This window comes from Suillus paluster, assembly GCF_016628075.1.
Source record: "Suillus paluster strain FC165 chromosome Unknown EDB91scaffold_82, whole genome shotgun sequence".
Classification (NCBI taxonomy): Eukaryota; Fungi; Basidiomycota; class Agaricomycetes; order Boletales; family Suillaceae; genus Suillus; species Suillus paluster.
In genome coordinates, this window is record NW_024537642.1 from 30,959 (window position 1) to 52,033 (window position 21,075).

At 47.6% G+C, this 21,075-nt stretch overlaps 11 protein-coding genes across 11 annotated transcripts; 7 read left to right on the top strand and 4 right to left on the bottom strand.

Annotated features, from left to right (window-relative positions):
- Positions 1 to 1,154: 1,154 nt before the first annotated feature.
- Positions 1,155 to 1,770, bottom strand: EDB91DRAFT_843042 (uncharacterized protein). The gene is made up of 4 exons (XM_041328585.1): positions 1,570 to 1,770; positions 1,478 to 1,510; positions 1,383 to 1,418; positions 1,155 to 1,323 (listed from the first exon to the last, which is right to left on the bottom strand). Exons 1-4 carry the CDS (start codon positions 1,649 to 1,651, stop codon positions 1,229 to 1,231), a joined length of 246 nt encoding a protein of 81 aa, XP_041172376.1. The 5' UTR covers positions 1,652 to 1,770; the 3' UTR covers positions 1,155 to 1,228.
- A 479-nt stretch (positions 1,771 to 2,249) lies between these two features.
- EDB91DRAFT_1339135 (uncharacterized protein) lies at positions 2,250 to 2,813 on the top strand (the record flags this gene model as incomplete). The annotated part of the gene is made up of 2 exons (XM_041325655.1): positions 2,250 to 2,448; positions 2,499 to 2,813. Coding segments are annotated over exons 1-2 (471 nt in total), but the record flags the coding sequence as incomplete, so codon positions are not given.
- A 63-nt stretch (positions 2,814 to 2,876) lies between these two features.
- Positions 2,877 to 3,554, top strand: EDB91DRAFT_1160518 (uncharacterized protein; the record flags this gene model as incomplete). Its single annotated transcript, XM_041319794.1, has 4 exons — positions 2,877 to 3,045; positions 3,203 to 3,279; positions 3,305 to 3,416; positions 3,472 to 3,554. The coding sequence occupies 4 exons, from the start codon at positions 2,877 to 2,879 to the stop codon at positions 3,495 to 3,497; spliced, it is 384 nt and encodes a 127-aa protein (XP_041172378.1). The 3' UTR covers positions 3,498 to 3,554.
- Positions 3,555 to 3,813: 259 nt separating this feature from the next.
- On the top strand, positions 3,814 to 5,337 carry EDB91DRAFT_1228182 (uncharacterized protein). The gene is made up of 4 exons (XM_041321018.1): positions 3,814 to 4,059; positions 4,123 to 4,379; positions 4,445 to 4,615; positions 4,682 to 5,337. Exons 2-4 carry the CDS (start codon positions 4,259 to 4,261, stop codon positions 4,969 to 4,971), a joined length of 582 nt encoding a protein of 193 aa, XP_041172379.1. The 5' UTR covers positions 3,814 to 4,059; positions 4,123 to 4,258; the 3' UTR covers positions 4,972 to 5,337.
- Positions 5,338 to 6,989: 1,652 nt separating this feature from the next.
- On the bottom strand, positions 6,990 to 8,140 carry EDB91DRAFT_1021024 (uncharacterized protein; the record flags this gene model as incomplete). The annotated part of the gene is made up of 5 exons (XM_041312560.1): positions 6,990 to 7,139; positions 7,193 to 7,342; positions 7,385 to 7,517; positions 7,567 to 7,787; positions 7,850 to 8,140. Coding segments are annotated over 5 exons (945 nt in total), but the record flags the coding sequence as incomplete, so codon positions are not given.
- A 610-nt stretch (positions 8,141 to 8,750) lies between these two features.
- Positions 8,751 to 9,521, bottom strand: EDB91DRAFT_1085929 (uncharacterized protein; the record flags this gene model as incomplete). Its single annotated transcript, XM_041315967.1, has 5 exons — positions 8,751 to 8,922; positions 8,959 to 8,970; positions 9,020 to 9,171; positions 9,228 to 9,363; positions 9,460 to 9,521. 5 exons carry the CDS (start codon positions 9,519 to 9,521, stop codon positions 8,751 to 8,753), a joined length of 534 nt encoding a protein of 177 aa, XP_041172381.1.
- Positions 9,522 to 9,853: 332 nt separating this feature from the next.
- EDB91DRAFT_1060319 (uncharacterized protein) lies at positions 9,854 to 10,328 on the top strand (the record flags this gene model as incomplete). The annotated part of the gene is given in 3 exon segments (XM_041314335.1): positions 9,854 to 9,879; positions 9,931 to 10,063; positions 10,083 to 10,328. Coding segments are annotated over 3 exon segments (405 nt in total), but the record flags the coding sequence as incomplete, so codon positions are not given.
- A 170-nt stretch (positions 10,329 to 10,498) lies between these two features.
- EDB91DRAFT_1313169 (uncharacterized protein) lies at positions 10,499 to 11,305 on the top strand (the record flags this gene model as incomplete). The annotated part of the gene is made up of 3 exons (XM_041325132.1): positions 10,499 to 10,664; positions 10,869 to 10,911; positions 11,107 to 11,305. The coding sequence occupies 3 exons, from the start codon at positions 10,499 to 10,501 to the stop codon at positions 11,303 to 11,305; spliced, it is 408 nt and encodes a 135-aa protein (XP_041172383.1).
- Positions 11,306 to 16,590: 5,285 nt separating this feature from the next.
- On the top strand, positions 16,591 to 17,242 carry EDB91DRAFT_1160529 (uncharacterized protein). The gene is made up of 3 exons (XM_041319795.1): positions 16,591 to 16,878; positions 16,930 to 16,937; positions 16,991 to 17,242. Exons 1-3 carry the CDS (start codon positions 16,644 to 16,646, stop codon positions 17,027 to 17,029), a joined length of 282 nt encoding a protein of 93 aa, XP_041172384.1. The 5' UTR covers positions 16,591 to 16,643; the 3' UTR covers positions 17,030 to 17,242.
- A 492-nt stretch (positions 17,243 to 17,734) lies between these two features.
- Positions 17,735 to 18,464, bottom strand: EDB91DRAFT_1160537 (uncharacterized protein). Its single transcript, XM_041319796.1, has 3 exons — positions 18,207 to 18,464; positions 17,930 to 18,156; positions 17,735 to 17,799 (listed from the first exon to the last, which is right to left on the bottom strand). The coding sequence occupies exons 1-2, from the start codon at positions 18,401 to 18,403 to the stop codon at positions 17,991 to 17,993; spliced, it is 363 nt and encodes a 120-aa protein (XP_041172385.1). The 5' UTR covers positions 18,404 to 18,464; the 3' UTR covers positions 17,735 to 17,799; positions 17,930 to 17,990.
- A 528-nt stretch (positions 18,465 to 18,992) lies between these two features.
- On the top strand, positions 18,993 to 19,574 carry EDB91DRAFT_1160542 (uncharacterized protein). The gene is made up of 2 exons (XM_041319797.1): positions 18,993 to 19,207; positions 19,260 to 19,574. The coding sequence occupies exons 1-2, from the start codon at positions 19,050 to 19,052 to the stop codon at positions 19,402 to 19,404; spliced, it is 303 nt and encodes a 100-aa protein (XP_041172386.1). The 5' UTR covers positions 18,993 to 19,049; the 3' UTR covers positions 19,405 to 19,574.
- The last annotated feature ends 1,501 nt before the right edge of the window (positions 19,575 to 21,075 follow it).

Here is a 21,075-nt window from a genome sequence, read left to right on the forward strand (position 1 = left end):
TATGTTTATGTCTTTCCTTCTCGAATCGTTCGACTCATCCTGATATTATTTTCTCCTTCTCGGATCTTCGACACCGTCTGATATCATGTAGAGGAACGCTAAAGCGGGAGAGAAAAAGAAGCCAGCGGGCAGCTCACGGCCTCCTAAGCCCAGTGTCACCCAGCAATCTGTCGGAGCAGCTCAAGCACAGTCATCTTCGCAACCGCACTCTACGCCATCCACCACACCTGCCGCTGCCTCTACCCCCGCAGCTACAACATCAATGTCCGACCCTCATGTAATAATAAGACATGCTGGCCGCTGGACTCGTTTCTGGCTCTTTATCTGCTGTTGTTCTTCTCTTGAATATACTGAAGGTCGTCATTAATTTACTTTTTTCCCATCCCTCCCAATGATATCTGTCATGTATTTACCAGGTTTGCGGCTGCCGTTGATGTGCTCTGCCTCATGCTACTCGCCCCGCCTTTTGGTTGGTTGTTTCAAAGCATTCTTTTCATACGTTACCGCACCCCTCGACCCACTGTCCGTCGACTTCGATGGCACATTGATAGGCACAGACGGCTTGGGTGTGATGCATGAGACTCGAGCGCGACGATCTGACCTGGCACCGAAGATGACTAGGATTAGCTCGAGAAATACAAATTAGAAGTCTCAGTATCACTATCTTCTCGATGCTGCACTCTAACAATACGATAACTTCCAGGGCGTACGTCTAGATGCCGTTCGTATGCAGCACATATACAGGAAGGCTCAATAGACGAGTCAATTATTGTAATAGAACGTGATTTTCTTGCGGTAAAGATAGAGTACATACAATCTGAGCTCGCTGATGAATGGTCTGCTGCAAACGATTTACCCCGATGTAAGAGCAGCCCCAACTAAACTTATTCTCCCTCCACGCATTTCAAGTAGTTGAGTAGCTTGTTGGACACAGCGCCATTGGAGGAGTCCCCGTTTTAGACGTAGTAGAAGGTATTGCGAGGGTCGTACGAGTCTGGATGATCGATCTATCACCAATAGGCAGTGCACAGCAGTAGAAGCTTCAGCGCCTCACATGCACGGTGACGCAATGGCGGCGCCCTCACTCATTCCCTCGTGATCAGACAAGTGCAGGTGATGGTGATAGCAATACATTGATAAACACAGTTACTAGACCAATTTGCGCTAAGGAAAGTCAAACTTCACTCGCTGCCGTGACCCACAACCCCGAACTTCTGACTTTATTATGCTAGCGGCGAGAATTATTTAAAAAGAGTCGATAATCCAAGTCCGATACTAATTTAAAAGACATACCTTCTGAATCGGCAATGTAGTAAGAAGTAGCTGTGCATTAAATAGGGTGAATAGAACATTCGAAACCAAGGGTAACATTAGAGAATTACCTCCACCATGCATAACGGGGGAACGCTCGTCGGTGGCTACGTTGACAAGCAGGTGAACATAGCACTCGACAACAAGGCCAGCACTAGAAAATTACCTTCGACATCGGGGGAGCGGTCGGAAATCACATCTGTATCCACATCTGATGAGACATGGTACACATAGTACTGGCATGCCATTGGAACATACCAAAGGCAGTCCCCATGGGCGCTGCCACTGTCACCTGTAACAAAGCGATAGTGACAAAAACAAGAGACAAAGAAAGCTTCATGGTGTCTAGATGTAAGAGTGATTGATGGGGTGTTACTTGAGGTGTTGACCGTAAAGTCGATGCAGGGGGTGGAGCCTTTGTATCTTTGGGGAGCTGGATTTCAGACCCAGTTCACAGACTCGCTCACAGAAACCTTCGTGTCGTATCGTGTCTGATCTGATCTTATCGTTTTATTTTGCATATCTTCTGTTTGCGACATGCAATTCAATGTGCTCTGCCGTTAGGCATAAGAAGTGCCATGTTGTTGAATAGCCGCAGCATGTCAGCTAATCAGCTGCATTGCACGTCACCATCATCTCGTGACACGCTGAAATAAGTTAGAACGTACTTGCCGCCGGGTTATGTGTTTTTCCTACTCATTTGAATCCCACAGTGGGTCCAGACTGAGCGCTGAGCTCCCTTGGAATTCGCCAGGTTGTCTGTGTCACAGCGATAAGAACCGGCATTGTCGCAGATGTCTGATCCTCTACTAAAATAGTTAGAGTCACTGGTCAGGTGTTTGCTCTGCACCTCGAGGCTGGTGCTTCCTTTGACGCCACACCTTGAATGACTACAGAGGTATGGTACACGTCTTCGGCTCTTTTGACTTCTGAATGAAAGGGGATAGCGTGCACGCTTGAGGCAAGTAAGTCTGTAGGATATGCTAGGATATGGTCCTTATCTTCCAATCTCTCTTCCTGAACAGTACTATCAATTGGTATTCTTCTCCGGGTTATCAACTCTGAGTGCTACTCTCGTGCATACGCTTCGCCCCCTAGAGCATTTGAGCCAAGCAGCATTTGACAAATCACCATTAGGTAGGTACTTTACCGTTGACAAGTAAAGAGGTTCAACAACTGTTTTTCAGGCATACCACGCACCTTCATGGCTTCGTATTCACCTCTTCGAATGCACGACCTAGAGCACCAACCTGAAGACGAGTCTGAAGACGCTATTCTCCTCCCCAGTAAACAGTTCATTTCTGAGCACCGTACGGCAGATTCTCCATCTGAATGGCCCACTTGGACTGCACTGGGACTCTCCGTGCTCGCGATTGTTTGTGCATGCACGGTGTATATCGCCTCTGCTAGTGTTTCCTGGCCGCGTGATGCCTATGAATTGCGCCAGCCTAACCAGTTTCCAGGTCTCGAATATATCGACGAGCCCCGGCAACAGCAAAAGGGTACGTACGTTCAGTCATCATCGACGCTGTGTCATGAATGGACCCGTGTGGCCAGCACCAAAGATGTACTTCCCAAGCGCCATCGTACGGGCGAACAAAGCCTTACCTGACCAAATATATACTTCGGGCTCGCACGTTATGCTGAGCGAGAATGTAAGCGGATTTCCATGCCCCGAAGCGATTCGGTCACTTATATCGTTCCAGGACTCAATGTACTACCAGTGGCACCTAGGTCGGTCCTAAATTCACCTCTTGCTACATCGACTAGCGTTGTTCCCACTTCCGAAGACGGTCTCGCAGGCCAATAAGACTTATACCTCGTCTGGCACCCTCACCGAAATCCAGATTTGGAATGTTACCACTCCTGTTGAGGGCATGAAGAGCCTCAGCTGGAACACAGCGACCCCAACGAATCGCACTGATGGGCACTGTCGTGTTCCTTCCTGGGAAACAGAAGATCGAGCAAGTGCAGTCTCGAAGATGGCTGGCAGTCGCAGTTGCCAACGCGGTTCTCGTGTGGTAAGAAAGCGACTGTTAGCATCGAGGTTGCCTGCGACGGTTGTAGACTTGAATTCGAGCAAATATTCTCATCTCCTCCGTTGGGTGAGTGAGGCCGTACATATTACAGGTCGAGGTGACAGACTGATCCATGGTGTAGCTTTCGACCTGATGGAGATAGGATAGATTAGTTATTCGGCAGAAAACGATATAGATATATACTCCTCGCGGTTAACTACCAAAGTATAGCTTAGGCGCGAAGCAATCAAGACATTATCAACGACTAACTTTGGTATCGTTTGGTAAAGTGCAGGGGATCGCCGAGGCTGATCTTTTTTTAAGTGATCACCTGGTGTTCAGGGGTGTTCGGATTTTGTTTTGCAGGAACCGAGTAGTAAGATCCTGTAAAACGGCCGGCGGGAACGGAGGACCGATGGGGTACGCATCACATCGGGACATTCGCGACTACAGAGATGCGTTGGGACACGGGTGTCCCTAGACTAGCACGTATTGTCCTACATAGAATTATCTCTCAATGGACATAAATGGAATCAAAAAAAAAAAAGATCCTGTAAGATCTGAGTGATACGGGCGAATCCACGAACACATTCTGTGCGCTCGTGTTCGTCATCTACTTCGAACGAGCGGACACTCAACGAACTGAAACCACATCTCGATGACAGTCTGGGGTCCTTTCGGTGTGAATTGCCGCGGATTTTGATTCAGGGTTTGCAGGAATTGGAGTCAACTGTCTTAGTGATAAATCGATAATAGATTACCTACAACTCCGCGGCGACTAAGTGACACGCACCAAGGTATTCGTCGCCCCGCCAGCAACGGCTCGAGCTATTATTAAACTTGTCGTAGTACTTGCTTGTCCCACCTATCTTCTGTACTGCACATAAGTGACCCGAAGTTTCTTCAGATCACATTCAACGACAGACTCGATGTTTCGATCCTCGGAAATACTGCGTGTATTTGGGCCTAGTGCTCTCGCTATCAGCATCTTATTGAACATCCTCACCATCCTGCACTTGCAACACACAGCCGTCGATGTCAGGAAGTACAGTATGTCGTCGTCGTCTTCACTGGCAGCCATGGTAGTTCAATCTCGCTCAACATATTTGATCTAGCTTACATTGACGACGATCATCCGACCGAATTACCCCTCCGCCTAGACACCGTCGCATTGACGTTTAACAGCACAGAGCATTACAGTACATCTGGGCTCATGGCCTGGTTGGAGTGGAATTCACTTGATCATTTTCCACGAGGTCACGGATTTGTGCGCCTGGGACCAAATGGTAAATCAACGTCGCCCCATTTTTGTCCATGCATGTGAAATGCTCACCATTCCCGAATTCTATCAGGGCGAGCGTTTGGTGTCTCGATGTTTCACCAGATTCATTGTCTGCAAATGATCCGAGAAGCCCTCATTAACGGACCCGATGACCATAGTGGTCATTGCCTCAACTTCTTGAGGCAGGCCATTCTTTGCAATTCTGACACTACCCTAGACCCACTCTTCGTCGACCCCGATGGAACGATGACACGTACAGACGGCTTGGGTGTGACGCATGTATGCCGGGATTGGACACAAGTTTATGCGTATATTGTGGAGAACCAGAAAGGCCCCTTATGGGCAGAGCAAAACAATTAAGATAGAGACATGATAGCCTTCGGTTGATCAGGAAAGGGGGGTATTAAGGGTATATCAAGGGTACCTTTCCTCGCAATATAATTTCGGGCTCTGGCATCGGCTGGCGAAGAGAAGGAAAGGGCTGAGAACAGGGCTCTACCATTAGAAAATTCCGCTGGTCGGCTGGAGTGCACACGCCGAGGGGAGTCGGGACAAGGAGGACACGAAACCAGATAGGCCAAAGACCAAAAGGAGCGGCGGAGAACGAGAAGAGCTGGGTGTGCAGATATTATGTATATTAGAATAAGAGAGTCAAGGTTCAGCGAGCGCCATTAGAGAAGTAATGCATCCAAGGACCAACATTTCAAAGTCTTTCTGTCTCGCATTATGATTGTGAAAAAAAATGCAGTGCGTCCAAAGTAAGGCCTTCGTTAACAAACAACTGTAAATATCCTTCTGTTGTCACACGACATCAGCAAAAGTGCCCAAACCTGACGAGGTCTCGGATGGCCTAACAGGACCATACACGACCTTGCGAATATTGGAAGGCCTGCGATGCCTCGCGAGGAAATAGCCCTGTCTTGGATGGCCTCTCGAGGGCATGCAAGGCAGGTTGATCGTGCGAGGCTGCTGAGGCTTGCAAGGGAATACTAGGTCTTACTAGATCACTCAAGACTTGTGTACATTAGAAGGCCCCACGAGATCATGCGAGGTATTTGTACCCAACAGGCAATGTATTAGTGCAATAGTACTGGTATCAAAAAATACATGAGTTGAACGAAGTCCACTGGCATGCAGTAAAGTCCAGAGCGGCAGCAACAAGCAGGTAAGCGAGACATAGAGAACGAAGCTGCAGCAATAAAGTTCGAGTCCTAGTAACCGTTCTTTTGTCGACTGGAGGTTCTTCGAGGGGCATCTAGAGCCGTGATGGCTTTCTTCTTTCCTTTTTGCTTTGAGGGAGCGAGGGGGGCATCAAAAAGGTTTGCAGCTTCTGGGGGGAAGTCGTAGTCAGTCAGATCAGACAGTTGGGATGAGGGGCGTGAACTCGGTGCTGGTGCTGGCCAGGACTGCTAATTATGATGTCAGCAGAGTGAAAAAAAGGTCCTAGTGACATACCCCAGTCATACCCGACTGCTCAGTCACGAGCTCGCTTACTGAATCCTCATGCTCGTGAGCAGTGCGACGAGGTTTTGGCTTGGGTTTTGGCTTTGGGCGTGGAGGCTGATCCTTGTTGTCATGGTGAATGGAGGTTGCAGGACGCTGTTGCTTGCGCGGTCGAGGTTGCTGTTCCTCTCTGTCACAATCCAGTGTAGGTTGGCCTGCTTGCATTGAGGCTGGAGCCACATCATAGCCGGCCACCTCAGTAGAGTACTGAGCTTTGAATTTTGGGGGTAGTGCTTCCTGCTCATAATTGATAGTGTTGGAGACCAGACAGTTGGATTTGAGTTTGTGAGGTGGTGGGGTATGGTCCTGAGCATCGAACTCAGGGTGACGCTGGCAGTGCATCGGTTTTTGGGGTGGTGTCGGTTGGTCGTTGTCGTCTGGAAAAATCACGCCACGCTGGGGCAGGGACTTGGTAGGTGGGAACTGTTGCCCATCCAGTCGGGGGTGGGTTGACTTTGGCCGTGGTGCTGCAAGCTCTTCGTCGTCACCATAAATAGAAACACAGTGCTGAGTATTAGCCTTTCGGGGATGTGGTGAGTCAATGGCTTCGCCCACTTGCTGGATTCATTTGGTTGCACATGGGATATCCTCTTTGTCGTGGTGCTCTGCAGGGCGGGTGCGCTTGCCACTCATTAAGGGATCTTGAGTATCATTAGGGTTGACCGGATGCGATGGCACTGGGAAATAGATATCAGTACCATCATTGTATATATATCTATCACGTACCTAATGCAGAACGGCATGCGGCTCGCTGAGCACGAATCTGAGCAATGTCATTCTCACTTTCCTTTTGCATGGGCTTGGCTGAGTTTGAGTTTTCTTTGGTTGGTTTGAGGTGCCTGCGAACGATTAGTGCTGAAACAACCATGCAGCGAAACATACCTGTTCCACCATGTGAGGGTATCTTTGACCCATGGATCCTCGTTGTCATCTAGCATTTCAACAATAGCCCAGAGGAGCTCGTCCAAGTCCATGTCGCCAATATACCGAGTCCAGTGCTGAGCGCTGCTGATGGTAAAATATGTCTATGGCTCTGTGAGAGGAGTATTGATACTAGCAGCAAGAGAACTAGACTTACGATGACGTGAATGTATGTGATGATGTATTTTTTAACAGCCGTTAGCCCCCACACATGATTTTTCGATGGTTTTGCTGAATTGTGAACATTTGATGAGTCATTGGTGATGGAGGAGGGTCCAATGAAAAGATGCTTGTAAAACCATGGTAACTTAATTATAAATAAATGACGGCATAGAAGACAAAGACGCACCCTCACAACAATATGGTTTCGAAAGAGACCATTTGTCTTCTCAGCAGAATTGTAAATGTCGTGTTCATAGAAGAATGTAGGCCAGTTGTATGCTGTCATAGTTATTTCGCCAGCTTGCAAGGTGGCCATAGCGCTGAACATAGTGACATCAGTACAAAGAATCAAAAGTAAGAAACGCATACAAATCAGGGTCCTTGTCAAACCAATCCAATTTCTTCTGAGGGCAAAGCAAACGGGCCAACTGCAGGTGATTGAGCCCACGCATTGACTTATCCTCGACTTCTGGAATTGGCAGGTCAAGAGCATCAGCCTTGCTATACATATTCAGGCCAATGTATTGCAGGCCCTTGTGCTTGATGGAGCTCAGATCTGCAGATCTGCCATCGCTCATACCCTTTGATACCTATCATGCAAAAGATGGTCAGATTTGCATGCAAACAGGCGCATATATGCGCATATAAGCACCATTGCAATGATTTTGTTCATTTTTTTGCTCAATATGTTATCGAGCTCACTCTTGAGACCAGGAATATAGTCGATGAGGCCATTGTACAATAAAACATGCCGATCAGTGACATCTTTAAGTCTGTAGCGAGTTAGCCATAATGTGACATAGATATAAAGTACATATTGTTTTAGGTCGCGCTTACCACCTCGGTCAAATCGAAGGCCAGTCTTGAAGGCTGCAAGGGGTATGCTGAACGTATCCAGAAGGCTTGAAGCCTTCCTTCCTGCATTTCGGTACAGCTCTGTGTCATCTGTTTTCGAATCTTCGTGTTTCCTGCCGCCAAAGGTCAAAATTTTATGGCACAATTCAAATTACAATACTTTGTTGTGTGCTTGCAAGAGCCTGACGATATGGAATTGATGAGGTCGTCGGTGCTGGTGTCACTGGAGGAATGCTTGTGCTTGTGTTTGCCAGGACGTGATGGCTCTGGTGACTCTGACCACTTATTCTTGCGTTTTCCAAGTTTCACAGGCTCTGGAGAGGATCTGATGGAAGAAATGCTAGTGCTTTGTATATACATTGCATCTGAGTCAGAGGGACCAGAGGAGCTTGACAACACGCCAGGACAACAATGCGAAGACATGATGGTGGTTAGACTTAAGGGTTAGGGCATGGGACTGATATGATTAAGTTCCAAATGTTTGGTTATGTTGACATGATATTAGGTCACATGATTATATGCGCTATATGTGCAACAAGAAGTACAAAATTAATTCTACAGTTACAATGTGAGTGCGTGCAAGTGCATGACAACAAAAACAGTATGACTATGAGAGACAATGTCCATAGGAAGTGATATGACAACAATGCACCAAGCAATAACAATAGGATGTGAGAAATGAAGCTTGAAGGCAGGACTCATTCTAACTTTAATGCTTCTACAGCAGCAGGTAGTGTCATGAATGCGTCAACGTGTTTGAGTGGTACTTCGGCAGTCATATTCCTGAAGCCACGACGAGTGGGCCACATATAACCATTCTCCCGCTCAAACTTCTCCCGTAAGACGACAATCAAAGGAGCATCCTTAAACCTGCCATGTAGTTGCACAGGTTGCGCACTGACACACTGAGGTGCATCCCTATAGTCAGGGTCAATGCAATAATCAAGATATACAAGAAAACACGTACTTCAAGGTGGCCTCACAGACCATGGTAACATCTGGGTCTTCCTTGATGACTGGTGGTGTGTTGACTTTCCCCGTTCCCTCTGCCTCATCTGCACTATCGTCATCTTCAGTTGAGCAAAAATTTGACGCGTCCTTCAAGCATAAAATGAGCTTCTATAGTGTAGATATCAGTTTTTGAGAGTAATTCAGACAATAAAAAGATTACTTACCAATGGTCCTGGATGCTCAGGTGTGAAGTTGATTGTGTAAGTGGGCCATCCAGCAAGAAGATTATTGATCTCCATTACGACCACGTTGTCGTGGAAGAAGGAGGTTCTGTTGGCCAAGTCGAGAGGTTCTTCAGTACTGGTAATAATAATAGCCATTAGAACGAAGATTGAGGAATAGAACGATCAAATAATGATAAGAGTGTTAATACACCACCGGAAAATGCCGGCTGACTTTGAATCAAAATCATGTGATTTGCTGGACGCAGGGATGATTCTAAACCCAAACCTCTCCATGGCATATGAGGACAGAGCAAGGCACTGAATATTGTAATTGGTGAGTGTCCTGTTTGGTTTGCTTAACTCCCCTCCCTATGAAGTCCGGTATGGTGTGACCCTGCCCCGAGACTGAGTAGTGGAGCACCACTTCCCCTTCCACCACATCCACAAATTTTGACCGTTTTTTTTTGGCTCACTTTCGTTCCTCAGGCAATTCTGGATATCTCTCTATCCGACTACTTTGTCAAGCGCTACGCTTCATCCATGATACCCGCCGCTCAACCTCTCCTCCGCGCAACAAACGAGCTACCGGTTACCTCTAAGACCAATGGTGCTGTTGCCCTGACGTTCAAAGTTCCGGCTTGTGGTACCAGAAGTCAGTACCTTGCTTGAATACTGCATTCACCTACTAAACTATCACGTATAGAGGACTTCTCACATCAGAGCTCCACGACCTATTTGTGCATGCGCCCCCGGCACCTAACTCTGTCATCAATCAGTGCGCCCGAGAAGCATATGCACGCGCCACTGGCACGGCTACTGCCTCCTCTGAAGGAAGAGTCTGGCCCCATGAAAAAGTGCCATGCGCCTGGTCCGGAGGATGACTGCCCCATCTGCTACGAGAGCATGCATGGTGCAGACGGGAACACCCTCATTTGGTGCGAGACTTGTTCAAACAAAGCGACAGTGTCGGAGGGCTACATTAACCTCAGTGCCATTGCGGGTTTTAATCAAGAGCATGATACCAGCTCCTGTGCGTCTATTTCCACTACTTCCAATCTCTTCGGACTTTCGCCTCACAGCCCCTTTCACCTTTTTTCATAAATCATGAGCGCCTATCTTATTTGATCTAACCATCACTTGCTGCAGATTATCAATACTTTCACTCGAAGATGTCACGCTAACGACTGCTTACAGATACGGCTCAATATATATGGGTAGGTCTCGCACTTCGCCTTAGTCAAAGCTAATCGTTCCCTTTACCAGGTCGTCCCATGTCAATCACTGAGGGCGACTTCGACGAAGATTCTGTTGTGACAATGATTTACCCCGTCTGCTCTATGGGAAGGGGCTCGCGGCAGGCGGTCTTAAACAATCTAGAGTCTAGACTGGACCAATGGTACATCAACCTCCCTGGTAATCTTCGGTATGATCCAGCCAGTAAGTGAAATACTCCGATTGGAATGGGTGATTCATGTGTCGCCTTCATACCTTAGAGAGTCCACGTCTAATCTCTGGCACTACCCTTAACATTCATCCAGCTCTACATCCCTCACATGACTCGCCAAAAGTTAACTATTTGATGTGGTCATACCTTAGAGAGTCCACATCTAATCTCTGGCACTACCCTTAACGTTCATCCAGCTCTACATCCCTCACATGACTTGCCGATAGTTAACTATTTGATGTGGGTGACTCCAGTCTGTGCTGTTGGCTTTTGCTAACAGAACACTAACTGCAGTCCATTGTAGACTGCGATAACCGTTGCAGGTCACACAAGATTTTCTGAATACGTGACGGACGAGGGGACCTCTCACCTCAAAAGTACTGAAAACACTTAATGATGCAATATTTACACATTGCACTATAATTTTTATTGCAGGAACCGGTGGGTATGCAGAGAGGACCTTGCCCTGGCGCTAGCTGCTGTCTTCTGTCAGATGAAAGCACTGCCCTTGATTTACCACCTGTGTCAACACAAGCGCCTTGGTGCAAAGATGGTTGGTGGTGCGATACACACCGTGCACCTCCGAGGGCATTTTGCAGCATGTGCACCACCTCGAGTGCCATTCATGGGGTAAGATCTTCACAGCACAGCATTGTCCTGATTGAACCTTAATTCAATCGGCAGTCTCCTATTTGCATTGGCAGTTCGCTTATCTCCGTGTCTCTACTCCTCCTTTTGCAATTGCACACCACTGAGCTCCATATGTGATCATACATTTCTCTCCTAACTGTATTCCTCTGCTTTTATCACGATGTCATCTGCATGCTCATTTCACAGCATTGTTGGGATTGGTGCAAAATGCGCATGTTCGCATCACCGCTCTTCATCATGGTGTGAAATGTGCAGTTCGGTCTGGGTGATGGGTTCTAGAGCAAACTCAACCCTCTCTTAGCTCCACATCTCGAGATGAGCGCTATCTTTGGTATCTTGTCACTGAGCAGAAGCATGTGATCTCGATTGCAAACTGATCTCGACCGTCACTCAGATTATCTACCCAGACCTTATCCTATTGCAACCGGTCTGCGGATCTCATTGCTAGGAACCTGTATTTAAGGCCATAGACCATAGGCACAACATGTTTCTGCTGCAGCTCATGCTGCCCCCCTCAATCTTTGTCTTTTTACTCACTTTTCTCTTGATGATACAGTGCCCAAACTGCAATGTAGAAGTACACCGTTGCGGCCTGTCCGTTCACCTGAGCAGATACTGCAAGACACGTGATGTAGCCATGACATCAGCTCTCACTGAGCGGCGGGAGCGTGGGGAAGCGATTGCTGAAGCTACTCGTTTGGAAGATGAACACCAGCAGGAAGAACAACATGAAGAAGAGCGGGAGCACCTATGGCGACTGCGTCAGCCTCGTGTGGATGTGAGTATTGTGTGTTATTAGATGCGAACTTGTTGTTCACAGAAATATGAACAGGAGGTACCAGACATCGAAATGGAGCCACGTCCATTGGGGCGTCCAAATCGACAAATCTGCCTCCCCATGCATTATCGTGACGACGTCCCAGTACTACCGATCCTGGCCCCGCCCCCTATTGATCAAGATGAGCCTGCATCAGCACCTGGAGACCCACCAGACATTGAGATGGGCTCCGATGACAGATCATCACATTGCAGCCATGCAGAGCATCCTCAAGAAGAAGAGTGGCTCTGCACTGATACAGACGCATTTGACCTTTTTTGCAAATACCATCATTCATTTCCGACCTATGACCCCGAGAATTCAGCATACTTTGATGCACTTTGTGACTCACCAACATTCCAGCATGTTGATGGGGACACCGATTATGAACACCCGTGGTATGCTGGCTTTGGACAGTCACTCGAAGCGGTCCACCACAATTACTTCGCACCATTCCTCAATGCCACCGTTTTTCGCATCATGATGTGGTTTTACACCTCATCGAACTCGAAATCACTGCAAGATCTCAATTGTTTGGTCAATGATGTCATGTTAGCGGAGGACTTCTGCCAAGAGGATTGATTTGCTAGATTTTAATGTGCCTAGGGAAGCATCGCATCTCGAGAAGGCCCAACATGACCCCACCTCATCCATATTCTCATCCGATGGATGGCACGAGGCCTCGGTGAAAATCCGACTTCCATGTGAAAAAGAGAAGTTCTCCTCTGAAGATCGTGCACCTGAATTTGAAGTCAATGGGCTCTATTACCGCAAGCCATTAGAGGTCCTCAAGTCTGCGTACCAGGAAGTTGCAGCCAAAACCTTCCATATGAAACCATACAAATTGTTCTGGCAGCCAGATGACGACGGACCTCCAGAGCAGATTATTACTGAGCTATATACATCTGATGCCATGCTTCAAGAGCAAGAGAAGCTCAACTTGCAACCTCGTGAACCAGACTGTAACCTAGAAACAGTCATAGCTGCAATCATGCTCTGGTCTGATTCAACTCATTTAGCAAGCTTCGGAAATGCTTCGCTGTGGCTGATATACCTATTTATCGGCAATCAATCAAAGTATATTCGCAGCAAGCCAACATCATTCACAGCACATCATCTTGCATACATACCGAAGGTCCGAGTGTTCCTTTATCTAAAGTCAAGATACAGAATAATTTTATGTACAGCTGTCAGATACCATCCAAGACTTCTACAAGAAGACTTTTGGTTGTAGTGCCACAGCAGCAGTACTCACTCACTGCAAACGTGAATTGATGCAGGCCATTTGGTGCTTCTTACTTGATGCTGATTTCATAGACGCATATCAACATGGCTTTGTTGTCAAGTTCCCTGATGGAGTCTCTCGTCGTGTCTTTCCCTGTATTTTCACTTATGCTGCAGACTATCCAGAGAAGTCTGTTTCCAATTTTACTTATCACACCATGCTGATCTCTGGGCTGTCAGGGTTCTACTTGCATGCATGAAATTCCTTGGAAGGTGTCCCTGCCCACGGTGTCTTGTGAAGAAAGACAATATCTTCAAATTAGGGATGAAGTTTGATCGATGACAGCACACCAGAAATGCCCGAGTCGACGATCACCCATGACGTAGCCTCATCAACCAAGTCCATGAACTCATATTCACCAAAGGCTATAGCATAGTCAGCTCAGTGATCGAGAAAATCATTGGTGCCACCTCTGTTGCTCCCATTTATGTAGGTATCATGTGCATTGCATATTTGAATTATAACTAACCACATAGTATTAGAACACCTTTTCGGATAAGCTTTCCAAGTTCGGGTTCAATTTCCACTCAATGCTCGTTCCCAACTTTATGCACGAGTTTGAGTTGGGGGTGTGGAAGGCAACCCTTACTCATCTGCTCCAAATTTTGTATGCATATGGAGGTAATGCTGTGCAAGATCTCAACGAGCAGTAAGTTGTATTTTCTCAAACATTCATGTGTCTGACATAATTTAGGTATTGCCTTGTAGCAACATTTGGACGTGACACCATCCGCAAGTTTAGTGACAATGTGTCTGGTCTTACAAAACTCGCTGCGTGTGATTTTGAAGACCTGCTTCAGGTAGGGATAGGTTAATACATTTGCCGACTTCACACTGATTAGTACTGGCAGTGTACAATGCCCATGTTTGATGGTCTTCTTCCGGAACCATTCAATAGCACAGTCCTCGACCTCCTTTTTGAGCTGGCCAGCTGGCATGCATTCGGAAAGCTTCGTATGCACACGGAGACAACACTGCATCATTTTGACAACTGTACGACATGGCTGGGAAAGGTTCTCTGACAATTCCGTGACGACACATGCAAAAAGTTTGTTGCTCGTGATCTACCACATGAAACAGCTGCTCGTGCACGGCATCAACGTCTTAGAGCATCTCAAGGCAAGAACAAAAGATCAGAAAGAACGAACACTGAAGCTGAAGGTGACAGGACCTCCAAGCATCGAGTTTTCAACATCTCGACTTACAAACTTCATGCTCTTGGAGACTATGTCAAGTCAATCTGGCTGTATGGAACCACAGGCAACTACTCTACACAAGTGGTAAGCATCAGAATCCATGAACAACCAGTGACCCACTAATGTTGTGTTAGGGCAAACTTGAACATCGACGAGTGAAACATTTTTATGCACGAACCAACAAGAATAAGTTTGCCCATGGAATTGCAAGACTTCAGCGTCGTGAGCGCATCTTGCAGAGGATGAGAGAGGTAAACCGTGAAAGAGCAGCTGCGAGAGATAGTCACATACAACCTCCTGTTGAGAGAGAAGATCTCTGCCCTTCTCTTCATTTTGTTGATCAGGACCCGCTGCTGCATTGCTCACCAGAGGTCCATTATCAAATGTCCTCATCACAGAAACACTACTGGGATGTTTCTTCCTGGCTTGGAAAGAACAGAAATGACCAGGCTACGAGGGTAGGTCTCCAATACTCATATCATGTTAAATGTATCTGCTCACTGGATGTAATTAGAAATTTCTTCCGCATCTGAAAGACCACCTTCTGGGCCGCCTGTCAGGGCTCGCCTACGATGGAGATGAAACTGCATTTACTGCTGCGGAACAGAACTCTGTTGTAATTATCAACAACCGGATTTATCGTCACAAAGTACTTCGCATCAACTACACTACCTATGACTTGCGGCATGCTCAGGACTCCCTTAACCCCCGAACACACGCAGACATCATGGTTCTTGCTCGTGACCAGGAAGAATCCCATCCATACTGGTATGCGCAGGTTATTGGCATTTTTCATGCCAATATCCGCTACATGAGACCAGGTGCACGTCCCTCTATAAAGTGCATCAACTTTTTGTGGGTCTGCTGGTTCACCCATGACATCACTGCACCAACAGGTTGGGCTGCAAAACGACTGCCACGGGTTGGGTTTTATGACGGAAATGATGAATCCGCGTTTGAGTTCCTTGACCCTAACCTCATCATTTGTGGTGTTCAACTTATCCCAGCCTTTCGATATCAACGTACAACTGCTCTGTTGGGACTGTCCATTGCTCATCAAGTAGCTGACAAGGACGAGGATTGGGACTGGTACTGCGTGAACATGTCAGTTATTTCCCGCTAACAACACGAATTAAAGCTAAAAAAAAATTACCAGGTTCATTGACCGAGATATGTTCATGTGCTTCCGCGGAGGAGGTGTCAGGCACAAAACCACACGGAGAGAGACGTCCTGCTTGCTCGACGATCGGGATGACCTGGATAATGTTCCATTTCAATGGGAGAAAGAGCGCCATCTATCCGAGTTTGACGAGGCCTTTGAAGAAGACGATGATATGGAAGACGATGAAGATGGAGACGAGCAAGGCAATGATGGCAGTTCAGAGGAGGCAGATGATAGTGAGGGGGAGTCAGATGACACTGATGACGAGGATGATGATCCGGCTTCGATCCCATTTGAAGCAATTGTCGACGACACTGTTGCAGACGAGATGGACGAATTCGGGTACTCCGGCCTTGATCAAGTCCTTGAGGAGGATGATGTAGGTGAAGACACCAATAATGATGCAGATGACCTGGGTCCGGAAGATGGGGAGGATGTAATGAATGTGTTGGATGAGGATAGCTTTGCAGACTTGTAATATGCCCTAGTAGTACTCAATGGAAAGTCAGTCCGTGTTGCGTTGCATCGGAAGGCAGATCAAAAATAGATGTCAAAATATCGAAAGAACACACCGTTGCCTGGACATATACAATTTTCCCTCGTAACGCCACATAATATAGCGCCAGTCTTGTGAGGCCCCGCAAGGCTACCGCGAGGTTGAAAAAGTCTAGCAAGGCCTTGCGAGATGAGCATGCACATCTTGCATGATGTCGAACGAATGGATTCACGCCTGGGAAGGCATCACGTGGCCCTGGGAGATGCTCCGGACCTTGCCGACCCTTGCCAGATTTGGGCAGTTTTGCTGATGGACGATGGAACTATACTCTTCCAATCATCGAATGATGGTCCGTTGCCCACACTATGTCTCCAGACGCATCTCCGGGCTGGACCTTCTCGATGCCATCTGCCATACTTCTGCTGGTTTCCTGCACCCTGCTTCCCTATAGCTATAGCCTCATAGTATGTGCTGACCTCTCGCGCCTTCCGAAGACCTCCTGCACACTCAAGCCATTCTTGCACCCTGTCTCACCCTCTCGCGAGACCGAAGCCTCTCCCAACGGCTTCCCGCACCCCCGCTTGCCCTTGCCTTGTGCAGGTGCATTGAAGTAATTTTTCCTTCTTTTCCTTCTCGTAACAATATACACAGGCCCTCAAGTATGTATGGAATTACTCTCGTATAAGAATACCGCCACATAATTCCGCTCAAGGGAAACAGCAGGACACATACGGTACAGCCGGCCATTTAATAACACACAGTCAGGTAGGCTAATACAATCATTTGGTGAACTGATCACGCGTTTGATCGGACGTCCGGTTCAGTGTTCAGCTAAGTGGCTGAACCGAACATGCGGTCTAGAGTATGGTTGAAAAATAAAACTGCAACTACAACTACATGCAACGAATATCGACACACGTGCACGGATGTCCAAGAACTAGTGAAGTCCCTACCAAGTACAATCGTATGCAAACCAAGCTCTCGGATCATCCCGCCCTAATCAATGTTAGACAGTTGCGCATACCCGGCTGCGTGTTGTCGAGGAAGATCCCGTTTGGTTCCCATCCTACTGAAAACCCTGCAGCTGGAGCTAGGTATGACGCTGAGACGGGGAGTCTAATGAGTGTTCTCCGCTCCGCCAACACTCGAGTAGTATTTGTTGTACCCCTGGAAGGCCTCCCTCGCGTTACTCAGGAGTTCTACGAGTAGCCTACGTTGTTCATCATCGCTGAGCCCTGCTACGTCATCACACGTTTTCAGCGACTCCAGTTTCGTGTTCACATCCTCCCTATCCGTCCAGTTGATGGTTTCAATATACTTTCCTACATGCTCTCCACTTATTCCACACCAGTTTCATTCTGCTGAAAACACTTCAGGAGTTTGACTGCCTCGAACGACATGGAGGCAGGACGTGGTTGCAAGAGAAGCGTAGCGAAGACTGCAGTCGTTGTTCTTGAGCAGCTTCTGTTGGATCTTTTCCTTGTCAAGGGATGACAAGTACAGGTTATCATCAGTGAACCGGTGAGTTCTTGCTAGCGATTATGTAGACTGCGGTGGTTTTATATGATCATATATTGCTTTATATTTCACTGTGATGAAATGCGAAATTATATATGACAATACCTGCGACTCACCGGTTCTCTGATGATAGATCCAGGAGATTACGAACGACGAGAGAAACATAATCTAGCCGGGCAGCATTCCTTTGGGGATTAGAAGCAATTGCAGCAATGATTGCATGCCAAGCAGGAAGCCGCAAGCAAGCCCCTGTACTCTTTGAGCTCAGGTGTTTCTTCATCCTCTTTGGCGCCCTCCTTTTCCGGTGAATTATCTGGATCCGATGTTGCACATAGAGGTGTATCAAAGAACTCACCCAAGGTATCGCTTGGGCCTTTCTTCTTCATCCACACTCTCGGGAGGTATTCTAGGCAGAACCTGCCTTTCGTATCCCATTTACATCTTTTTCCGCTCCCTTCACGATGACAATGTGGCTTGAACTGTCATCTACCGGCATCCTATCTCCGCAAGGGGCGCCAATTGGGGGCTTGACTCCCTTCAGGACAATAGATGCCGAGCCAACAACAAGACATGTCAAGCCATTGGAAATGATGCCCAGAAGAATCATCGCGAGGCAGTACCAGTCGCGGTTATACGCACTCAATGCTCAGGCAGTTAAACTTGCTGAGGTAGGTACGGTGCCGGACTGGGAAGCAATGTATTTGGGACCCAACTGGTTATCTAGCCCGAAAACTTTTTCTGGCTCTTCATTGGGCCCGGGGGAGAGCACGTTCCAGAAACGAGAGTTTGCAATGGGGCCTAAACACTTGGCAACGGCGAAACTGTCTGGAGCGTTGTATCACCCGGACCACCTTCTAGCCTTGTATAAGTAAATAGTCGTCGGAGCTTCGACGGCTTCGTCTCCACCGAAGAACCCTGCAACGTCAGACACATTCAAGGTGAAATTTGTTGAAGTGACTGAAATTGGGTGTTGGGACATAGTTGGTATGTGGTTACGCTGTCGCTCGCTCACTGGATCTCCTTACTTATATCTAGCTTCTTTGAAACATTTCTATTTGGGTATTCCGATTCACACTCCACGTCCTGTTAGTGCTGCCGCAGTCCAGTTCCAGGTTCTGCCAAAACTCAGAACCGAACTTCTCCAGAGGTTCGGGGTTCGGCTGATGCTTGACAGTTGCGAATCACTGGAAGTTTCAGCCTATAAAACACCTGCCTGCTACTGTGGCTTTGCCTCATTCCCTTTCACAAACTGCATGATGTTTTCTTCCCGCTCCATCATGTTTGCGCTGCTCGGCCTCCTCGCTGGCGCCAATGCGTGTGTGCAGTGCCCAGCCACATTGAATGTTGGCGGCAGTGCCAAGGAACTATTGACGAACGATATCTGGCGAGAACTCGAGTACACATTTTGCACGTGCGTCGCACCCACACATCTTCATTGAATAAATTGACTGATAGGCCGGCAGTTACGATGGCCGGAATAGTGACGGCTCGGCAACATACTGCAATTATTACACTGTAAGTGCTTTCTGGATATTGTTCCCCTCGTTGTTCTCTTTTGACACGCTAGTGATGGCATCAGGAGAACGGTTTGCTTTGGAATGGGTATAAGTCTTGTCCGGGTAAAGCAACTGTGCAGAATGACTGCTAAACGTGATGTGAAGAGGTGAGGGAGACGAGACACCCAACAGGAGAAGCAATGTTCATCCGCGGACGGCCGGGTGTATGCCAGCACTTAGATCGCTATCTATTACGAGAAATCCCAAATGTTCAATCACATCTTGCCTCGGCCAGCTGCATCATCCCAACCCCCTATTAGAATACCTTCGCTACTTACTAGAATCGTCCCAGAAGGGTGGCATGCCACGATGACACGATCTACCCCAGCTCGGAAACCAATTCGCCAGCTCCGATCAGTCCTTTCTCGCTGAACCTATTCAACGCCTATCGGTGATGCAACTCCAGATGGTGACTTGTAAGTATCCGTCTTCAAGTCCCATTTGACGTCACGGTCGCGTTCGCGTTCACGCACGCAGACCCAAAGACGACTCATTTCCTGTTCTTGATAAAGGTACGTAAATTGTTGATCCATACTCCATGCTCATGCTTCATTACGACTTTCAGGCCATCGCATTGTTCAATGAAAATAACCAGGAAGAGGCAGTGCTGCCTGTCCAAGAGCTAGCCGCCCATCCCAATGCCGATCCTCTCGCTACTCGTGTCGTGGAAGTAAGTATCATATATTCCAATCAACCTCGACGCACTCTCCTCGATCAGTTTACCTTCCTTCTTGCCACTCCGCTCCGGCCCACCCAGGGCAACTGAGCGTACCATCCAGTACCTAGTCCCACCTTCGTGGTCAGACGACGGGCAGGCCTGCGTGACCACCAGAGCAACTGTGCATATTATGGCACGAATTCTTTGTTACACCTCACGGAACGATTCGGGGTACCTTATCTTTGCATTCAGACCCCAAAAACTTCACGAGATTTTTGCCAACGGTCCGAGAGTTCGAACCGGTTCTGAACTCGAATCGAACCCTTCAAGTTGTGAACGCGTTCGCGGGGGTCCGGTCCAAGGTTCGGTTCTGGGTTCGACAAAACACCCCCAAGAACCGGACCACGACGGTCCTGTGCTTCTCGGATGCCGTGTGGCTAGGAAGGTTGGAATTCAAGTGCCACGACACAGGGTTAGCGGCGAATTCCCTCAAGGTTCCCTTGATGTTCATTCTGTCGAGAATTCTTCGAAATAAGACATCCGGCATTCAATCTGATCATTGATGAGCGTCAAATATGGTCATAGATACCCTGATCAGCTGGCTGAATGCATTGAGTCATACCCTCGAGGCGGATCGTTAGTTACTGTAGAGATACGCACCTAAGTTCGTCCACACCGTCACACCAAGCTTGAGGCCAACGAACTTAAAGTGTGATTACGCAGTAAAAAAGAAAAAGCCAAAAATCCTTCTATGCTTTGCCAAAACGCTCTCAAGCTCCACTCTACCTCTTTGAATTCATTAGCGGTCACAGCTATAACTTGAAGCTTGATTATACCATCTAGCGCTTGCTTATTGAACCCTCCAACTTAAATTTTCGTTGTGCGCCAGCAGATTCTATAGCAACATTAGAGTTAGCAATTAGTCCTAAATTCTAATACTAGCCATGGAAACCAAAACATTAATATTGACGAGCTTGTGCAAAGTTGTATCATTGATGTTGTAGTCAGACTCGGATATTAGATAATGGCGGGTGCAGCTTCGGATTGCTGGCAGAAGTAAATTAA

Coding starts and splice junctions, on each gene's coding strand:
- EDB91DRAFT_843042 (XM_041328585.1), bottom strand. CDS start 1,651: ATGAAGCTTTCTTTGTCTCTTGTTTTTGTCACTATCGCTTTGTTACAG. Junction 1,419..1,477: donor CCGCTCCCCCGATGTCGAAG/GTAATTTTCTAG, acceptor TTGTCAACGTAG/CCACCGACGAGCGTTCCCCC. Junction 1,324..1,382: donor CCCCGTTATGCATGGTGGAG/GTAATTCTCTAA, acceptor TTTAATGCACAG/CTACTTCTTACTACATTGCC.
- EDB91DRAFT_1228182 (XM_041321018.1), top strand. CDS start 4,259: ATGTTTCGATCCTCGGAAATACTGCGTGTATTTGGGCCTAGTGCTCTC. Junction 4,380..4,444: donor CGTCGATGTCAGGAAGTACA/GTATGTCGTCGT, acceptor TATTTGATCTAG/CTTACATTGACGACGATCAT. Junction 4,616..4,681: donor TGTGCGCCTGGGACCAAATG/GTAAATCAACGT, acceptor GAATTCTATCAG/GGCGAGCGTTTGGTGTCTCG.
- EDB91DRAFT_1160529 (XM_041319795.1), top strand. CDS start 16,644: ATGTCTCCAGACGCATCTCCGGGCTGGACCTTCTCGATGCCATCTGCC.
- EDB91DRAFT_1160537 (XM_041319796.1), bottom strand. CDS start 18,403: ATGATTCTTCTGGGCATCATTTCCAATGGCTTGACATGTCTTGTTGTT. Junction 18,157..18,206: donor ATACGAAAGGCAGGTTCTGC/CTAGAATACCTC, acceptor CCCAAGCGATAC/CTTGGGTGAGTTCTTTGATA.
- EDB91DRAFT_1160542 (XM_041319797.1), top strand. CDS start 19,050: ATGATGTTTTCTTCCCGCTCCATCATGTTTGCGCTGCTCGGCCTCCTC. Junction 19,208..19,259: donor CTCGAGTACACATTTTGCAC/GTGCGTCGCACC, acceptor ATAGGCCGGCAG/TTACGATGGCCGGAATAGTG.